Raw genomic sequence first — 18,468 nt, 5'->3', positions numbered from 1 at the left:
ACCCCGAGCACCTTGCAGCTCATTACCGCAGCAGTTTTAGAGCAGCCTGGTGATAGCAAATAAGCCACTCACCTTCTAAAAATCTTGGCAGTACTCCCACAAGGTACACAAGAGGAGGTGACAGATGAAGGAACGTATACCAGCAGCGTATTCCTGTCCAGAGCAGGACAGCCATGCCCACAGCTGCCATTATACCCATGTATTCCCTCCAATTGCAAGTTGCTTTAGCAAGACTTCGTTATACATACAAGCTAAAGTAAGAAGAGCAGTGAAGTTTACTGACCTTCCAAGAATTTACACTTCTTGAACTCAAGAACCAGAGGAAATTGGTCTTGTCCTTAACTACAGCCTTCGTCAAGTCAATGGTCTCAACAAAACGGTACTTTTGTTCCAGGCACAGCTCACTCGGAACACACAGCAGGATGATAAATGTTAGCCAAGCTGAGCGAGTGCTCCCACGCACGCATCTCTGGGAACCAGCGCCTGGGCGCTTCTCAGAAGCCTTGACCTGCAGCTGCCCTGATCAGAGGCTGCAAAAACCCCAAAACCACAAGCTCAGACACCAGGATCAGTATATACCAGATGCTGAGATGCAGAGCTCTGGCTTGTCTGCTACAGTTCTTCAGACCCACGGCAGTGCTCGAAGCAGTCTGGGAGCTGAGTGCCTGTGCCCTCACCTCCCTCTGGTGGAAGGGTGCTGGTGTCTCAGGGCAGCACGCACATCAAAGCTTTGGAACCGAATCAACACCATTTAAAAGCACACCTCGAGTGCTTGCAGCTCAGACAAATCCAAACCAAGAATGTGTGGATTTCCAGACCGATTTATTTCTCTCAGTCAGGTCCTCTGATAGCAGGAGTGATAGTTGTGATAAACCGACACGGAGAAGATTTAACAATTTCTTCATTTAATAAGTGATTTTCACTACATGGTATTGTACACTGTCATCTGTTCAAAAAAGATTAACAGTTTTTAAAAAACAAGATACCGTGAGAGATTTGTATAAACTGGTGCTCAAGATCAATGCCTCTGGTTGGCTCATCAAGCTATTTTCTAGGCTTCTTTGTAAAACAAAGTCTCTAGGCCAAAATTCACAAAACCATTCGGGCAGATCTTAGAACCATTTTCCTTAACTTCCAGCCTTCTGACCCTGGCTGCCACAGGACTGATGCAACTGTAAAAAGGTCCACTTGATAGAACATACAGAAACTGTACAAAAATGTGTTTACTTTTGCCATGAACGGAACTAACAGCACAGCATTTCTACTTGCTATTTCAAGTCGAGACTTCCTTTTTTTCCTCCAAGAGGAAGGCATGAATGGAGAGCCCTGCTAACTCCCAGCTCAGGGTGGTGGGTTGTGTACGTACAGTTTTCTAAGCGAACTTTGGCTTCAGGAAAGAAACTTAAAATAATGGCTTTAATTGACATTGAAAGTATATGGAGAGGGAGGCGTGTTTTCATTAAATATACATCATACCAGAGATGCTGGGAAGGTTGAAGGTTATTCCTAATGTTGACAGCAATAAAACTGACGTGTACATGACAAGACATTAAAAGAAGAGCAATCCCTTTAAAACAAATTTCAACGTAAAAAAAGTTCACAGTGGTTTGTATAAACAGTATGTCATCTCCAACAGTAACAAATTTCTACTCTCACAGCACACTAGTGCCCTCTTTAGATCCTAAAGAAAACAAGCATTTACACTACTCATTGTACAGATTCAGAAAGTCAGTTGTACAATTACCCATAATGACAGGATAAGATGCTGCGGAGTGTACAGCTGTAACACCAACAAAAGGAAAGTTTAAAACCTTTTCTGGGAGGGAGAAAAATCTTTCATTTGCTGTTACAACCAGCAAATGCCATTCATCAAATCAAAAGGGAAACCACAAACACATTATCTATTTTGAGCAAGCTGAACAGTACACATTACAGTTTTAAAAATGGAGGTTATATACTATAATACAAGTCCGAACAAGGCAGTGCCACATTGACTATTTCTTTGCTTGTTTTGTGATCATACCCCTGGGAGGCGTTACAGGTCTGCTAGCGTTGGGCTTCTTTTTCTCTGCAGGTTTCAAAATCTGAAAGAGATAATTCAGTCATTAAGCAAATGATTTAATTTTCTTACCCTCAACAATCCATTCACTAGTGTAAGGCATGACACAGACCAGCTGGACAGGTCACAAGGAAGCCAAGACAAATTATTTTCCTGCTCAAAGCACCTGATCTGAGAGCCCATGCCAACAGAAGCAGGAAAACCACCGAGAACTTTGCTTGGATAATTCCAAGGTGAAACAATTCATCTATTCACATCAGTAAGGGCTTATCACATTTTTAAACACCTGAATGCAAACAGCTCTGTCTACATTTAATAGCTGTGAAGATCTATTTGAAGCAAGCATTATGGTTTGTAACTGTACAGTATAAATCGAGAACAGGAACTCTAAAGTGTAACTGCACTAACTAGGAGATAAAGTTGCCAGATACAATACCTGAAAAGAGCACATTAAAGTTTCATCCACACTCATCATGGCACCTGCATTATCAAATTCTCCACAGTAATTTGGGGCAGAAAAGAGAGTTACCAATTGCCTTTTTGCGAAAAACTCATATCCATCTTCAACAACCTTTGGAGAGAAAAGCAGAAATTACACTGGGCAATTTCTTCCAGACAAGGTACAAAGCAGCTTTAATTGAATCAGCAGCTGAAAAACTGCTTACAGCTAAGGAACAGCAGCTCCAAACTTTTACCCCCAAAACAGGAAGAACATTACAGGATCCATTTTGGCAACAAGGTCCATTAGCAATAAAACAGGATTACGCTAAGTTCAAGATAACCTTGTTTAAGTTATCAGACCCATGGTTTGCACGTATTAAACAAAAGCATACAAGGGCTTTTAAACAGTGGGACAGGCTGCCCAGAAATGATGGAATCTCTGTCCTTGTGGATATTTAAAGCTTGTCTGGACAAAATCCTAAGTGATTTGGTCTTACACTGGTTTGCCCTGTGTTGAGTATGTGTGTAGAGACCAGATGACCACTTCAGGTCCCTTTCAACTTAAAGTATTCCTTGGTTCAATGCACAGAATTAAAATACCTGATGAGCTCTACATATGAGATCCAAATCATGTTTGTGGAGAAACTTAGCAACCACTTCAGCGCCAAATGTGAAGGACACTCCTCTGTCATTTTCACCCCATCCTAAGACATCTTTGTCAGGGTCAGACCACAGGAGATCACAAAGAAGACCTTGATCAGGTACATCAGTGGGGCGCATAATTCGTCGTATCTGTTCCATTGACTGAAGGTCTGGTGACAAACCTGGTCAGAATTAAGACACACACAGCTCACATTTCAGTCCAACTCCGCACTGTAGGACTGACACATTAACTCAAGACAAAAAAACTTTTATGCAAACACATGCACCATTGCAATTTTATGTAGTACAATGGCAACGTTAACTGATATTTTTTAATCCAGCATTTTAAAGCTTGTATAAAAGACTTTTTAGAAGGTTTACCGGGAGCAATATCAGCAAAGACATTTCCCCTTTTTAGAGGATTACAATCTCAAGAATTTGCAAGTGTCTTTTAAAAGAGCTATCAAGTGAAAGAGGCGTTAATGCTAGAAATAACAGAACATGTTTATTTTAAAGATCAGGCCTAGTAAGATGAAATAATCACATAGATCTCATACCATTTTCTGCATTTCTCCAACTGTCTGCATACTAAATGCAGACAACTGTCTGCAGTCACCAAGCTGCCAGCTCAACAGTTCACAGAACTGATGTTGATCGAGCTCTCAACCCTAACTCATACATGAACCAAGGCAGGCGAAAATCCCTAAAGTTTCAAAGCTTTGGTAATGAAGTGCAAGACAAAAAAAAATCAGTATTTTTCAGCAACTGAAAAGCATGCAAGATAGACATGAAATTGCCAATATTTATACCAGAGTATTACATTTTCTTAAAGTATCAACTAAAGAACTTACCTCCATGACAGCAGAATATTTTCTCATCCACAATAGCTGCAATTGGTAAACAGTTAAAACAGTCTGTGAAAGTCTTCCACAGCTTAATATTATATCTTCTCTTACCTAGAAAAGATTTGGGGAGAAGAGAACAGTCAGTATACTTCTCTAACACAACTACAGTCTACCATGGCTGCTTTGAAGTAAGACTTGCAAGAAGTCAGCAGTAAGGGCTAGACAAGTTTTATCTTCCCTAATACCCACTGATGTACTTTACTGCTGATAAGAAAAGTTGCAAGGTCTTTTTCCATGTGACAGACGCAGCTTCGAAATGGCTCTGAGGATAGCACCCATCTGTTCAAGAGAATGACATTCTACTCTTGGCAGCCAGACCCTCCAGTCTCAACCCCCTTGGAGAATGTGATCCATTTCAGAAAATTATGCCATTTGCTGTTTTCTTCAGGGATAGCCAGCATTTCCTGGAATGCAGATTTTCCTTAAATTTCTGCAAGTACTTTACTGCATGAAGTCTCTCTAGGCACAGAAACAGGACTGAAAAAATGAAGCTGCTGGTTTCACTTTCCAAGCAACTCTCCCAACAGATACGAGCCCTGAACATATTTGCGCTATGTGACTAAGCCTGTGATTAATCTTTGAGGAGTCAAGTCAAATACCGCACATCTTTGTTTCCTTGTTGAAAAAGGAGAATGAGACAGAGTACATTTTGTAAGGTACAAGCCAAGCATGTCCCACAACAGAACCTGGGAGGATGCTTCAGTGCACAATCAACATAACAGCTTAATCTCCTCCACGCTATCTGGGTTAGCTCACATCCTTTGAAGCATACGAACATTACACATCCACTTTACAGCAGAACTACTTATTATGATACAGTAAGGTCTACGTATAGCTTCCATCACAGATCTTAATGCACCCTGCAGTGACAGAGGTAGTACATTAAGTGCATAGCAACGTCACATTTGTTCAAAAGGAGCGCTTGTGATGCCCAATAAACACAAGCCTATTTCTTCATTAAAAGGCTGATGCAGTGGTTCAAGTAACGGTTACAGCTGAAGCCACCTACTGAAAGAGCAAGTGTCTGGTATTTAATCCAATCGTGCATCATACTGAAGGCTTCACACATGCTTTGCTCCATTTATTAAAGGAAGAAAGGAAATTCTGGTTTTGGCCGAAGCAGCAGAGCAAAATACTGTAGGACTGCATTCAGTTCCAGAGAAGGACAAGCATTTACTTTTTTTTTTTTTTTGAACATTACAAAGTTACAGGCCTTAGTATGAGCTACACTGCAAGCACTGTAACAACCACAATAAAGACCAGCACAATCTTAGTTAACAACCCAAAATTATAACAGAGGTGCACACTGTTACAGATGAAAGAAACATGCACAGATGAAAGAAACATGCAAACTGTAAAGCAAAGTAAAATTCTCACCTGCTAAGAACCGTAAGAACTTCACAAATGCATACCAATAAGAACTTAACTTAGTGGCCAGTAAATAAAAATATCCATTTGCATTCTGTTCTGTGAGGATCAGACTATAATAAATGAAAACTTTCCCCTTGCAAAATTTGGCCACAGGGCCAACTGAAGTGTGCAGAAATAATGACAAGTTAGGAAAGAGTGATCCAATGCTAGAAGACTAGACGATAAACATCTCCTATCCTGCTTTCCCAAGCCAAAAGATACTCACATTTGTCCGTAATTACTTACATTCATCATAAAACCCATAAATTCTATTAATGCTGGCACATTCATGGTTCCCTCGGAGAAGGAAAAAATTCTCTGGATATTTAATTTTGTAGGCCAGTAGAAGACAGATTGTTTCTAAGGACTGCTTCCCTCTGTCAACATAATCACCGAGGAACAGGTAGTTGCTCTCTGGTGGAAAGCCTCCGTATTCAAAGAGTCGAAGCAAGTCATAGTACTGTCCATGGATGTCACCTGCAGAGAGTATTCAGAAACAACACAAGTGACATTTCACAACAGCTTTTGATTAATTCTAGAGAAACAGCAAATAAGTGAACCATCAGAAAAAAACTGCAGATAGAAATTGCCTGCAACATTCTTGAAGATTACATAGTTTTAATGCATATCAAATTATCACTCTAAATTTTCATCTCTGTGCTAATGACTAATTATGCATTAAGACAAGTATCCATCTACCCCAAAAATATTCCTACACGTGAAACAAATCTAAGATTCCAAGAGGTCAGCTCTGTGCTCACACAACGATTTGGCATCCAGTTAATTCCTTTCTTTGACTCATGGCTGTGACATTTGGGACCTTTACTTCATTCTCAATACCTTCACAGATCAGTAGTGACACTGACTGAAAACCAGGGAAATTACTTTCCTCTGCACCATCTCTGGTATTTTCTTGCCACACCCAGTATTTTAAATTCTAACAGTGAAGTTGTACCAAAATAAATTGGTATTTCTGCCTTTAGTTTAAATCACAGTTTTGTTTCTGGCACGCAGAACACAATCTTGCTTTTCGTCTACCACATGTTATAAATATTGAACAAACTACTTTGGTCTGAAGTAAATCCTCAGTGTTGGAGCAGGATTTGAGGGGTGTATTTTGACATTCTTCATTCTTTTAGCACAACTAGACATGCACATGCATGCAAAATCAGCACCACTAAGTATGGTGAAACCAAACCAGAAAGTCAGTCCTGGCAATGGTACAGAAATTTAAGTTTCCAGCAAGATTTTAAAATGGTGTCAAACCATGGTGCAATTCTGAATAGCAGCTACAAAAAGCTATTGTGGTTCTTTGATTCTCCTTGATCAGGCTGAACACTTCAATGATACAAAAATTCCGTTCCAAAACTTCTGAACCCAGGTCAAGAAACCTGATGAAACTGGACCAGTTACTTTTATGTTTGGGATTTTTTTGTCCCCACTCCAGTTCCCATGTTCATTACCCCCTCCCCATTCCTCCACCCGAAGCATTCAGCACAGGCTTATTTTTTTCCCTTTCACTACAAGCATTTACCAGTTTCATAGTAAGTGGCAGAAGCAAATCCATCCAAAACGTCCCCCCACACCGTACTTACCACATATTTTCAGTGGAGCTTCAAGTTCTAGTAGAATAGGCTGACTGAGAAAGATCTCTCTGGATTTCAAGCACAGTCCTCTAATTTCATTCTCTTGAAGTTGGACATTTTTACCTGGTTTTGATCCTCTCACTGTTGGAAGAAGTTAGAAGTCAGTTATCCATGTCAACAATATTCCTACTGTTACTGAAGAGAATGACTAAGTGCCATTAACAAAGAATTAAACTATAACAATTGTGCTATTAGGATTGAATAAACTATTCTGTTTATGCTGAGCTGTTAAACTGCCCCATTTGCTGTCTCCTCCAAATGAATCTGAACTCTCAAAATAAGTTTGAAGTAAAGCAGGATAAGCGTGCATGGGAATGTCAGACATAAAGACGCTTGTCATCACCTCACCGCCACCAACCAGAGGTTAAGCTAATTATATTGCCATGCTAAAGTGCTCAGTGCACAGATCAGGCTGAAAAGTAAAACAGCTTGAGCCCCAGAATTCATCAAAAAAATCCCTGTTCATCTAGTTGAGAAGTTCTCAGTTGCAATGAATCTGAAGGCAGCACAGCATCTGCAGTCCCCGATCAGAAGGTGCCTCCACAAAGCAGGACCTGTCAAAATCTAATGGCCCAGCACATCTAATGGCTGTTTTACAGCCTTAATAGGACAGTCAGACAAATAACTGCATTCCTAAAAACTGCCTCCAAGTTACAAAGCATGCTGAAGCAGTAATTAGTACTACAAGACAATCATCAACATCTCAAGCCTGTACTTTTACCTTTTTACTACTCTTTTTAACACCTTTTACCCCTCCCCGACAAGTTTCAGTTCCTCAGGAACACCAGAGCCACAGGAACAGCTGAACACTTTAAACATTTGACAACCAGAGGGAGAGGTGGGAACCCTCCAAATATACTTTCTATTCCATATGGATCAGGACTGCGACTGCATTTATTTTAGACGGTTCCTGTAAAACCCATCCCCAGGCTTTCCCACCTCTTAGCTATGAGAAACTGATGCTCATGGTGCCAACGAGGGTAAGAGGTGGTGGGAAATGACACGAGAAAAGGAGTGAAGAAAAAGGGGGCTGGAACCGTGACAGAACCTCCTCCCGCACCAGTTGTGCTTGCACAGCAGAATCGGGATCCCAAGTTAGAAGGAGGACTCCAGAAGGAATTCAGGAGAAGGCCCACATAACACCAGGCTCTTCTTTGTCACGTATGTAAACAAAACTCAAAGCCTCATTACTAGGGCTCTTCTTGGGAATAATCTTCTAAATGCATTAAAACTGAAGCCACCATATTGATGAATTTTACAACAAAGCACATCTAGTGTCTAATTTAAATCTCCCCTTGTTCTTTTTTTTTTTTTTAAACCCATTAACCCTTGTCCTATCACTTGTAAAAAGCCGCTCTCCAGGTTCCTTTTAGATGCCCTTTACAGAGGGAGAACTGTCTCAAAGCTGCAAAGGATTTAATCGGGAAGGAAATCACTCCTGTTTTTCAGAAAAAGAGATTCTAGCTTTTTGTCTTGAGACAGAGCCTCAAGAAATTCACCTTACTAAACCATGCATCACTTTTTCTGGGTCTCTTCTCCACTCCTTGTCATTCCCCCCCAAAACACAGCAGAAGACAAGCTGGTAGGAGATTTATCTCCCAGCTCAGACCACCTTTTTTCAATCCTTCTCTTTTTCTACCGCCTCCACTGCAAGAATTCTCAATGTTTGGTTCCCTTTACATCCTGTCAAAGCTTGGACATGAAACAAGGACACCAGCTTGGCCCAAACAAGTTTCTAGAAAAATCTTCATCAGAAGACTTTTTCCTCCATTTATCAGACCCTAACAACTCCTCACCCCCAATTTCTGTTGCCCAGAAAATGCAAGGGACATTTCTCTGGCAGCAATTCTGTTACTATAGCTAAATTGCACACAGCAGCATTTGTGAGGGGTAGGTTAAGACTAAATGGAAAAACCATTGCGCTGTTACTGTCACTGCAGGCCCTGCAGTTCATGAAATCAAGAAGTGAGAATTCCAGTAGGGAAGGCGGCTTGGGAGGAGAACAAAAACAATCGTGCTGCAGAGGGCTCCCAATTTCTTATTAGCACTTAAGTGTTTTTGAGCAAGCCTTTGATCAAGAGCAGAAGGCATTGTTCAGGGTGTTCTGTAGCCAAGAATAAACAGCAATCATGTAATATCCAGCCATAAAACCACGTGCCACTGGACTCCAGCTCTGCTAGCACTTGGTGTTGTTACCGACCCAGTTCTCTGCTGCACCACAACTCCTATCCGAGACCTGAGCCATGCTGGCACTGTCTGTACTGCAGAACCACACTGACAGTGCCACAAAACACGCAGCCTTCCTTCAAACAAGCTTCCAAAGCAAGTTTTAGTTCTAATTACAACCTGCAGCACCAGGGAGGTGTGTAGGTCAGAAGCCCCAGCTGTAACACCGGTGTCTCTCGGGCCATACTCACAGCCATGTATTACCGCTCACCCCGGCATCAGTTCTGTGGTGACACAGAAATTACCACGAAACTTCAAGTATTCCATTAAAATATTAGAAGTAATGAAGCACATAAATGGAAGTTAAATCTCTGTCACAGCAGTTTATCACGCTCCAGTCTTTTCATCTCTGCAGTAATTTTTTCAGCCATCCGGTAATTCTCCTCGCGCTTGCAGGCAATGAGTTACTGAACACGCCAAATATCCAGCAGTAAAGAACAAATTTAGAGAAAAAGGGATCAGCTGGTTGAATTATAAAGATCAATTTCTCCTCTCAAATATGAGAATTAACTTTTTTTTTTTTTTTTTAAAAAAAAGAGGTACTATACTTGTGTTTAACCTTCTCAGATAGCAGAAATTCAACTTTCCGTGATTTGGTCTTGTTGGAAATTGCTAAAAATCAAACCCTGCATCTCACATCCAGAAATTAAAAAGTATAAAAAGTATAGGGAATGTAAGCAATGCACTGAGTCACTCGAGCTCATGAATAAAGCATAGCATTCATTTCTGCTGAAGATTAAATGAATATCTGAGAAGTGACTGCTTCAGATTCAAGTTTCCTAGGTTGCTGATATGTTTTCATTGAACCAGGATAATCTTCATGCAGTTTTAGTCGTTTAGTTGCAGAAAACCTTGACATGATGAAATGATGCCTTGTTGCAGTTTACATAAACTCGCTAGCAGGGATGTCAGAAAGATGGCAGAAAAACAGGAAAATTTGGTTCACTGTGCTGCCTGCCAGTGACATTTTGACCACTTCCATCTAACATGGAACCAGTGCAGGAAAAATGTGTGCTCAATTTCTTCTAACGTACCCTGAAAAGCTGCAAAAAATATTTTTGGCTTCAGAAGAATCAAATACGCAGAAGTGCACGGTGGTTTGAGAGGTCTGTATTTTTAGTGCAAGGATTTTCTCATCCACAACGGAAGAGCTGGCACGGAAATGCAGGATACTCAGTCTGAATGAACGCTTAGGAGGTTTCTCTGAGTCTCCAAATGACTTAGTTCCACTAAGAAGGGCAAAGATACTATGAAAAACGCGGTGTTTACAGTTCCTTTTCTCTGCTTTGGACAGAAACAAGGCAGCTTGTAGAGATCAGACAGTACAATACTAATTGGCAGCTTGGTCAAAGTCAAAAGAGCAGCTCGATAGCACCGTACTGCACATTTGTTCTTTCGGTGCATAAAAAATAACCTCTCAGAAATGACAGGCTGGAACTGACAGCGAAACAAGCTAAAGATTAATCAGCTGAGGGAAGAAGTCAGCCCATTTCAAATAATATTTTATTTATATCTCGTCTCAACATACTGCTGCACTATTTCCAGACAGTAATATATTCCTTTTCTCCTTTAGGCAGAGCTGCTCTTGTTCTTAATCATTTTGAGAGCTTGAATTTCAACGTCCAGCCTGGGCAGTCTTCTAACAAGTAAAACCTTTTCCAGTGGGCAAGTATAAAAAGTTTGGGGAAAAAGATTTCCACTGGCTGGAAAAGGCTAGAGAAAAGATCTCCCCGAGGCCTGGATGATCTCTGAGGAGGTACTCTTCCAAGTCACAATGACCGAGCTAGAAAATATCCCAACTTCTACAGTTATGCTCTGTAAAACCAGCTCAGGAAACCTTGAAGGGAGAGCAATCCATCTGTTGTCCAGTCAAAAGCATAAAGCCTTTAGCCAGTATTGACAGAGCTTTTTGTTTTTCAAATACGCTGAGCACGGGGCCAAGCCACAGCTCTGGGGCAGTGACAACTGCGTGCTCTTATCTCTTCAGTGCGTGCTATTCCAGATCTTATTTCTGAGGGTTACAAGCTTCAACACAGATCCTTTACAGCCTGTCCAAAACACAAATCGATAGGTTTCAACTATTAAAATTAAATGCTGCACTTTCCAAGACAAGGAGAACTGCTAGAAAGCACCAACCCCAAAGGAGGACGCGAGCGCAGTACGACGGCCGCCCAGCAGAGGGAGAAGAAGTGCACAAGGAAGAGCAAGAACTCACCACCCGTCATTTTGGTGCAAGCAAAGAGCCAGGACAAAGCCTCGCTGCAGCTGCCAGGGCTTCCAACACAGCCTGACATTTAGGGGAACTTTAATTCAGTTCTGCCTGAAGGACAGATGGGTCAGAGCTGCGGGATCCAGAACGTACAGGCTGTACAGCACGCTCCATCTCCAGCATCTCCCAGCGTTCAGTCTGGTGCCATGCAGTCCTTTCACAAAGGGAAAGGCTCTTACCAAAAGCAGTATGTTACCTGCTAAAGGGAGCAATCCTTCCACAAGGATATTGAGGAGGAGAATATTCAACATGGCAGAAATTCCAGTGATCCATGCGTCTTCCCTTCAGTACTACCTTACAAATGCTGTCAGCTGAAGTCCTAGAATTGAGATCTTACACAGAAAATGTTTTAAAGAAAATAGTCCACGAGCAGCTTGGTTGGCGCCCAGCTTATTAAACAAGCTTTCCAATTTTACCGTATTTTACGTTAAGATGCCTGCAATCCTAGAGGAGTTTCCAAAAATACTGCAGGTTGTTTTTATCTTGTTTAGGCAGCTCCTGATGACAGTTTCACATTCCATTTTACACCACAGACACAAAGGGAATAAATAACTTGGAAGTGGCTGATGTCAAAAAGGTTTTAGTTTACTTCAGGCAGCATCAACTTTGATCAGCTCATTTCAAATTCAAAATCAAAACCGAAAAGCAACTCCTCAGCTACACTAAGTAACACTGAGCTACGCAAACGTATGTGGTTTGAGGTCAACGAGTGCTACTTGTTTATTAGAAACTATCACAGCATCCTAACTCATCAGAAAGCGAAATCTGAAATTTCAAATTAGCATTTGTGAGAACCAGCTAAATGGAAAGCAATCTTCCAGATCCAATCAATGTTGTATTAAGCAGAAAGGAGTAAAAGCTCAATTTTATGAAATACTTTTTCCTTTTTCCAGCAGTTATCTGTACTCCTTGGCTTAACTATTTTTGATAACTGGATGATCTTCTTTCACCATTTAATGCAAATTAGAGAGTATCTCCTCATCAGCCATACAACAAGCTTTACTGGGAATAGAAATCTGTGGGTGTATAAACAGGGAAGTTTGAGAATTTAGAGTCTTTTTGCTGATTTTAGCACACTAACCAGGATTTCAGCTTTCAAAAAGGCTACCACCATTCTGGCCTTGCATGGCTTTATCCAAAGAAGCCTCTCTTCATTACTTGTTTTCCTTTAATAGCAATTGCAGAGGCTGGATACAGAAGAGATTTTCAGAAACTTACTTCAGCTTGGGCTCCACTAACATATGTTAGCTGTTATTTTCCCCTGTTATTTGTTACCATGGCAAGGCTGGGGCATTTCAATCTGCTTTTCCAGAGACATTACTATGCGCTCCGTTCTCAAATCAGACCCTATTTACATTATACACAAAGAGCTGCCAACACAGTAGGTGAAGGAAACGGATACGAGGCTCTAGTTACAGGAACATCATCTGAGGTGACACAGAAATGAAGCCACGCTCACACCTGGGAACCTCGGGATTTCTCCTCAACGATCCTTCTGGAGCTGAGCAGGAATTGTGCCATTTCCTGGGAGCCTTTCCACAACTACGCAGATGACACTGATTTTCATCTTACAGGGAGCTTTTCCGGCATCTCATCTAGCAGCAGGTTTTATTCAGCAGATACAAAGCCCAGAAGATGAAGTTATTGCCCACAAAATCCCTTCCAGAAGAACAGCTTGCCCCTAAATTTACCCCTACTTATTCCTCAGTCAAGTTAGTTCTGTAAATATTTGGGCTTTTACCTGCTATCAAATACCCTCAGGAAACATCTCAATACTCACTGCAGGATACTGTTGTTTAGTATACTTTAAAAGCCTTATTCTTGAGAAAATTGTTGTTAGGAAAATTACTATAAAAGCAACAAAATTAGGCAACCTGTTCTCATGAAAATGCACAACCCTCATTAGCAAAGAAGTCAAGCAAAACATAAGTTACAGCAAAAAAAATGGTATGCTCAATGTTTTCATCGAACTGCTCCCCAAGGTGGAGAACAATGTTACTGAAAAATGGGGTTTGTGACATTTCAAAGCCAAATGGCTCTGTACTATAAACACTCAGAGCAAGAGAGACTCTCCAAATATTTACTTAAGAACAAGAAGCTAAACATATACTTCTAGGCCTTTAAAGAATACTCTAATCATTTCAGCTAACCAGCTTAATGTGGGTTGGATTGCATCAACTCCTTGAGGGAAACAGTACAAATAACGTAATTTGATCAGAGCAATTACCTCAGCTGTCATAAAAGATGTCAAGACAGAGCAAGTACAACTCAATCACAAATACTGTACTGATACCCTGCATTAAGAGCAAAAGGGAGAACAATTTATTATTTACCACTTCACCTCACCTAGACCATTAAACTAGTTTCACTGCCAGCACAGCTCGCTTGGTCTCCTCCAACTGTGCAATGCTAAGGCCAGTACAAAACACAGTTTATGAAATAAATTAGTGTGAGAATACATTTAAAACCATCTCCATAATATCTTTTTTTTTTTTATCCTTTAAGAAGGCATAAAAGCCATAATACCAGTTTATATCCTTTGCATTATAATAGATAAATCACCTAAAATTAACTGTTTTAAAAAAATCAGTATACATTTTAAAGGTATTTGTAACAAAATACCAAATTGCTCTGAAAATTAAAACTTGTACAAAGATTTGGGCAACTCAGTTTGTTAATAAGCTGATATTAAAGCAGATTGTGCTGTGTTGTAATGCTTGACTACGATTATAATCTGTGTACAACCTTGCCTGAAAAGGTTATCACTCGAAACAATTCTGGTAGAGACGCTTCAGGCACCATGTAACCAACATCCTGCAGTTGTTCTACCAGCACTGCATTGAAAAAGAATGGCACAATGCAGAAATGCATCTTAAATTTCTTTGCTTGTTCCAAATTGGATGAGAAACCTCGCACACACTTCAGATTCTGCCTCCCAGTTTAATACCATGCAGATCTGCACTTCAGAAGTTCAGTGTTACCATCTACCTAGCTGCACCTTAATAATTCCAGGGAAAGGATGAGTCAAATTTTAAACCACCAGAGAACGGTGCCTGCACAGTAATTCACACAATTTATCACCCTATGCAAAATGCAGTGCTTGCAGAAATGCAGCATTGCTTTGCCCTTTCTGCAAAAAAAAAAAAAAAAAAAAAAGTAAAAAGACTACCACAAAGGTCAATCATCACTGACTGAAAAAGAAGCTTAAAAAAGACATTTAATAAGCAATAAACAAAATACACACCAGCACAGGCTACTAACATTGCTTATCATTTTAAAAACTGAAAGACGATCATTGCCTCAAGAAATCCGAAATCCCAGCTGAAATGTCAATAAAAAAATTAATTTCAGCTCTGGCAGCTGATGCAACCTGAAGTAATAGCATCTTTAGCTACATGGCCATCTCTTAAAAGATCTTGTCAGTAAGCCTCCTGGAGCCTGATTTACGAGCTCCCATCTCCTCCAGACGTGTAATACTGCTATAAGCTGGGTAAGACCATAACATATCTACATAGTACATCTTATTACTTTCTGAAACTTTAAACAATAATCATCATTCAAAATCACTGATTTATTTCTATGCTTACGCTGTTCCATGCCTTTAATATTAGCAACTTACGCTGAGAAAACCACATGAGTTGCACTAGATGTAATCAGGTATGAAATATATTATCTGCAGTAAAACTGAGCGTGTATTAATAAGGCACCAGACTTATGACATACAGGACCTGACACCTACAAAGTGTGCTACTAGAGTTTCAGGAAAATCCTGGTCTAAATTTATGAAGGGAAGCCTTTAAATAATTTAAGCCAGGGTAGTTTAAATTGGTGACAGGCAAAGCAAAACGGATCAGAGAAAAAGCCCTACTTACTTTTACTTATTCTAGCTCAGTAATCCCATAATACACCTACTAGATTTTTAATTCCAAGTAATTTCTGTGGTAGCACTGTTGTCCCTCTGCCTGTCCTTTTGCTATCCAGGCCATTACACCGAGCAAAATTTAAGAAGGAAAAAGTGTAACATAGATAAAAGACATTTCCTCCCTGTTTGCTTCAGCATTTTAGATGACTTTGTGCCAAGTGGAAAAAACATTACACCCCGATCAAGCTCTTCAAGCACAAGTGCTGATGAGATGCCTGCCCCAACACAGATAAAATTTGGCTGGATCAGGCTAGCTTCCTTCCCTAAATAATTCCTTCCTTGATGCCTTCAGAAAATGTGTCACTAGCTACGGCTCAGATGACAACTGCAGCCTGGTGCTGACCCCTGCAAGCAAAAGGAAGATGCTGAAGACACCCCCTGCGATTTCCAGGTTCCCCTTTGATTTAGGGGCTCCCATGCAGCGTTTTTCAACCCTAGGTGCTAACAACACAAGACAATGAGTCCTTCCACGTAAGGTCTGGAACAGCATAACCCAACCCTCAACTGACACCTAAACAAGCTCCCATATGTTACAATTCAGAGCCGAATGGTGGTGTTAATGCAGCAGCAAATCAACGCTGAAGCCACGCTGCCCTAAAGCCCGTGGAAATCCCCTCCCGGCTCCCTGCAGCGCTGCCCCGAGCGGCTCTTTAAACGCCCCAGCTCCGACTTCCAGAGCCCCACGGCCGCCCAGCCAAGAGGAGCCCCCACGTGCGTGCGTGCAAGCCAAAAACGGGGGGAAAAACCCCAAAAGCAAGGCCGGGAGCACCCTGAAACGCTTCCCCATGACAATGAGCTGCAGGGGGAGGCCGGCCGGACCCCGAGCTGCTCGGGGACCGGGGGCAGAGCTGCTCCGGGACCTGTAGGGACCCCCGAGAGGCCTCAGAGCCCCTCACCCCCTAATTTTGGGCCCCCCAAACCGGGCCCGCGGCCCTCCGACCTGAGGGGACCTCGCCGGAGGCCGCTGCCGGGTGGGCGCCGGCTGCACCCCCCCCAACCTCCTGCGTCCCCCCACACACACACCGCCGCCGCCCCTCACCCTCCAGCAGCCGTTGGATGATGCTGTCGATGTTGAGCTTGTCTATATCCGCCATCGCCTCGCAGCGGCCCGGCGGACCCCTCCCCGCCGCTCCCCTCCCTCAGCTCGCCGCTCGGCAGGGCCCGGCTCCTCCGCTCGCCCCGTGCCGCCGGCCCCTGCCCGCTCCCTGCTTTCTTCCTTCCTCTCAGCTCCGAGCCCGCTGCCGCCGCCTCCTTCCCCCCCCTTTCTCTCCTCTCTTTGCTCCTCTCCTCAGCCGCCGCGCTCGGCTGAGCCCCGGCGCCCCCACAAAATGGCCGCCGTCTCCTCAGCGGGCCCGGCCGGCGCAAGGATACCGCGAACGCGCGGCGCCTCACCGGAAGCCCTTTATAGGCCGGGCGGGAAGAGCGCGGCGGAGGCGGGGCGCGCGCACTGCGGCTCCGAGGCCACCTTCGCTGGATCCTTCCGCCGAGCGGGAGGGGAAATAGTGCGGGGTGGCAGCCGGTTCCCCCGTGTTATGGGGGACACCGTGAGCGGCCCGGCCTCGGTTTGTTGGAACCGGGCCGTGTTTGGGAGCTGCAGGCTGTTCTGTGTGTGTCCCGATGGAGGGAGGTTGGGGGGTGTCTCCTGTCAGGGCTGCCGCCTCATGGCGCCACGTGCCAGTGACCCATGAGGGGTGCAGGTGCCTGCCGCAGACCAGCCGCTTCCCGGCCCTAAAATAGGACGAATGTCACCCAAAACACGCCGGCAGCTGGCATCTCCCCCAGTGTGTGTACCAGCCGACAGCTCTGTGTAACCTCAGACATAGACCTCACCCCATACAGCTCCAAAGGGCAACTGTATAGCACCTGGAAATCCATAAGGAGCCTCACCAGAGAAATTGGCAGGCTCCTTCAAGAACATCTGGCCATTTTATTTGTTATTATTTTGTCCTGAGTATAGCACAGGCTTGGCCACAAGCAATTAAATGAGGCTCCTCTTGTAAATCAGATTGCAACTGGGAAGGAGATGGGCTGTGCGGGCCTTTCCCCCTGTTTGGGTTGCATCTCTGATAGATGACTATTTAATGGCTTCATTTCCTCCCGCTTTAAATTGCGGGGATGGCTGCGTCAACCTCTTCTCCCCTCCCTGTGCCAATTGCTGCCACCGTGCATGCCGGGTGCCTCACGGTGACAGCTGTATAACATCCATAACCGCTGGCTGCCGTGGCGGCGCCGGAGCAGAGTTCAGGTCCCCAAGGCGATAACGCGAAGGAGTCGCCGTCTCAGCACACCTTCGGTCTGGCGGGAGGAAGGAGATAAGAGGACATATGGCCAGACACTATCTGAAACTCAGGGGTTTTATGCGCCGCAAAATGAAGCTTCAAAATGCTCCACTTCCCTGAGCCAATGCTTGTCGTAATGAGCACGCCCCAGCCGATAACGCTAATCTCAGTCACGCTGGTGTAAGCCCGAAGTAACCCCGTTGAAGACAATAGAGTTACTTCAGATTTACTTCAACGTGACAGCACTTGCAGATTTACATCTATTTTTGTGCTGCACCTTCTCGGGGAACGGCCTCCCAGCTCTTTTGCTTTCTTTCTCTTGCAAATCCTTTCAACTTTTGCAGAGCTAGTTATTCTCTTGGATTTAACTGAATTATTCAAAAAAGGGAAATTGGTCCTGTGTTTCCCAAGAAACCTTCCCGTCCTTTTTTTCCTTGTCTTCATTTTATCATGACCTTCAGCTGTTGCCCTCTCTCCCCTGGTTCCCCTCCGGGGATGAGTCCTGCAGGGACCAGAGCAACTTTTGTGGGGTGCTGAGTCCCCTTCACTCCTGGTAATGAAACAGGGTGGATGGGGAGAGCTCAGCATCTTCCAGAATGCCACCCAGGACATTTGCTCCTATAGGATCCTCATGGGATCATTGTACTTCTGAAAGGAAGGATCCAGCCC

General features: G+C 43.1%; 1 protein-coding gene across 1 annotated transcript; it reads right to left on the bottom strand.

Moving 5' to 3' along the window:
* Positions 1-888: 888 nt before the first annotated feature.
* PPP1CC (protein phosphatase 1 catalytic subunit gamma) lies at positions 889-16,878 on the bottom strand. Its single transcript, XM_032198763.1, has 7 exons — positions 16,560-16,878; positions 7,053-7,184; positions 5,704-5,934; positions 3,994-4,098; positions 3,101-3,324; positions 2,496-2,630; positions 889-2,084 (listed from the first exon to the last, which is right to left on the bottom strand). The coding sequence occupies exons 1-7, from the start codon at positions 16,612-16,614 to the stop codon at positions 1,995-1,997; spliced, it is 972 nt and encodes a 323-aa protein (XP_032054654.1). The 5' UTR covers positions 16,615-16,878; the 3' UTR covers positions 889-1,994.
* Positions 16,879-18,468: the final 1,590 nt, after the last annotated feature.

The sequence above is a fragment of the Aythya fuligula genome, chromosome 17, assembly GCF_009819795.1.
Source record: "Aythya fuligula isolate bAytFul2 chromosome 17, bAytFul2.pri, whole genome shotgun sequence".
Classification (NCBI taxonomy): domain Eukaryota; kingdom Metazoa; phylum Chordata; class Aves; order Anseriformes; family Anatidae; genus Aythya; species Aythya fuligula.
Note: the sequence above shows the minus strand (reverse complement) of the source record. Positions and strands in the feature narration are given on the sequence as shown.

Bases quoted from the DNA above. Each gene is read 5' to 3' on its own strand.
- PPP1CC (XM_032198763.1), bottom strand. From the start codon at position 16,614: ATGGCGGATATAGACAAGCTCAACATCGACAGCATCATCCAACGGCTG. The intron at 2,631-3,100 runs GTATTTTAATTC...TTCTCTCCAAAG, and splicing joins TCATATGTAGAGCTCATCAG to GTTGTTGAAGATGGATATGA. The intron at 2,085-2,495 runs GTATTGTATCTG...TATCTCTTTCAG, and splicing joins CTTTAATGTGCTCTTTTCAG to ATTTTGAAACCTGCAGAGAA.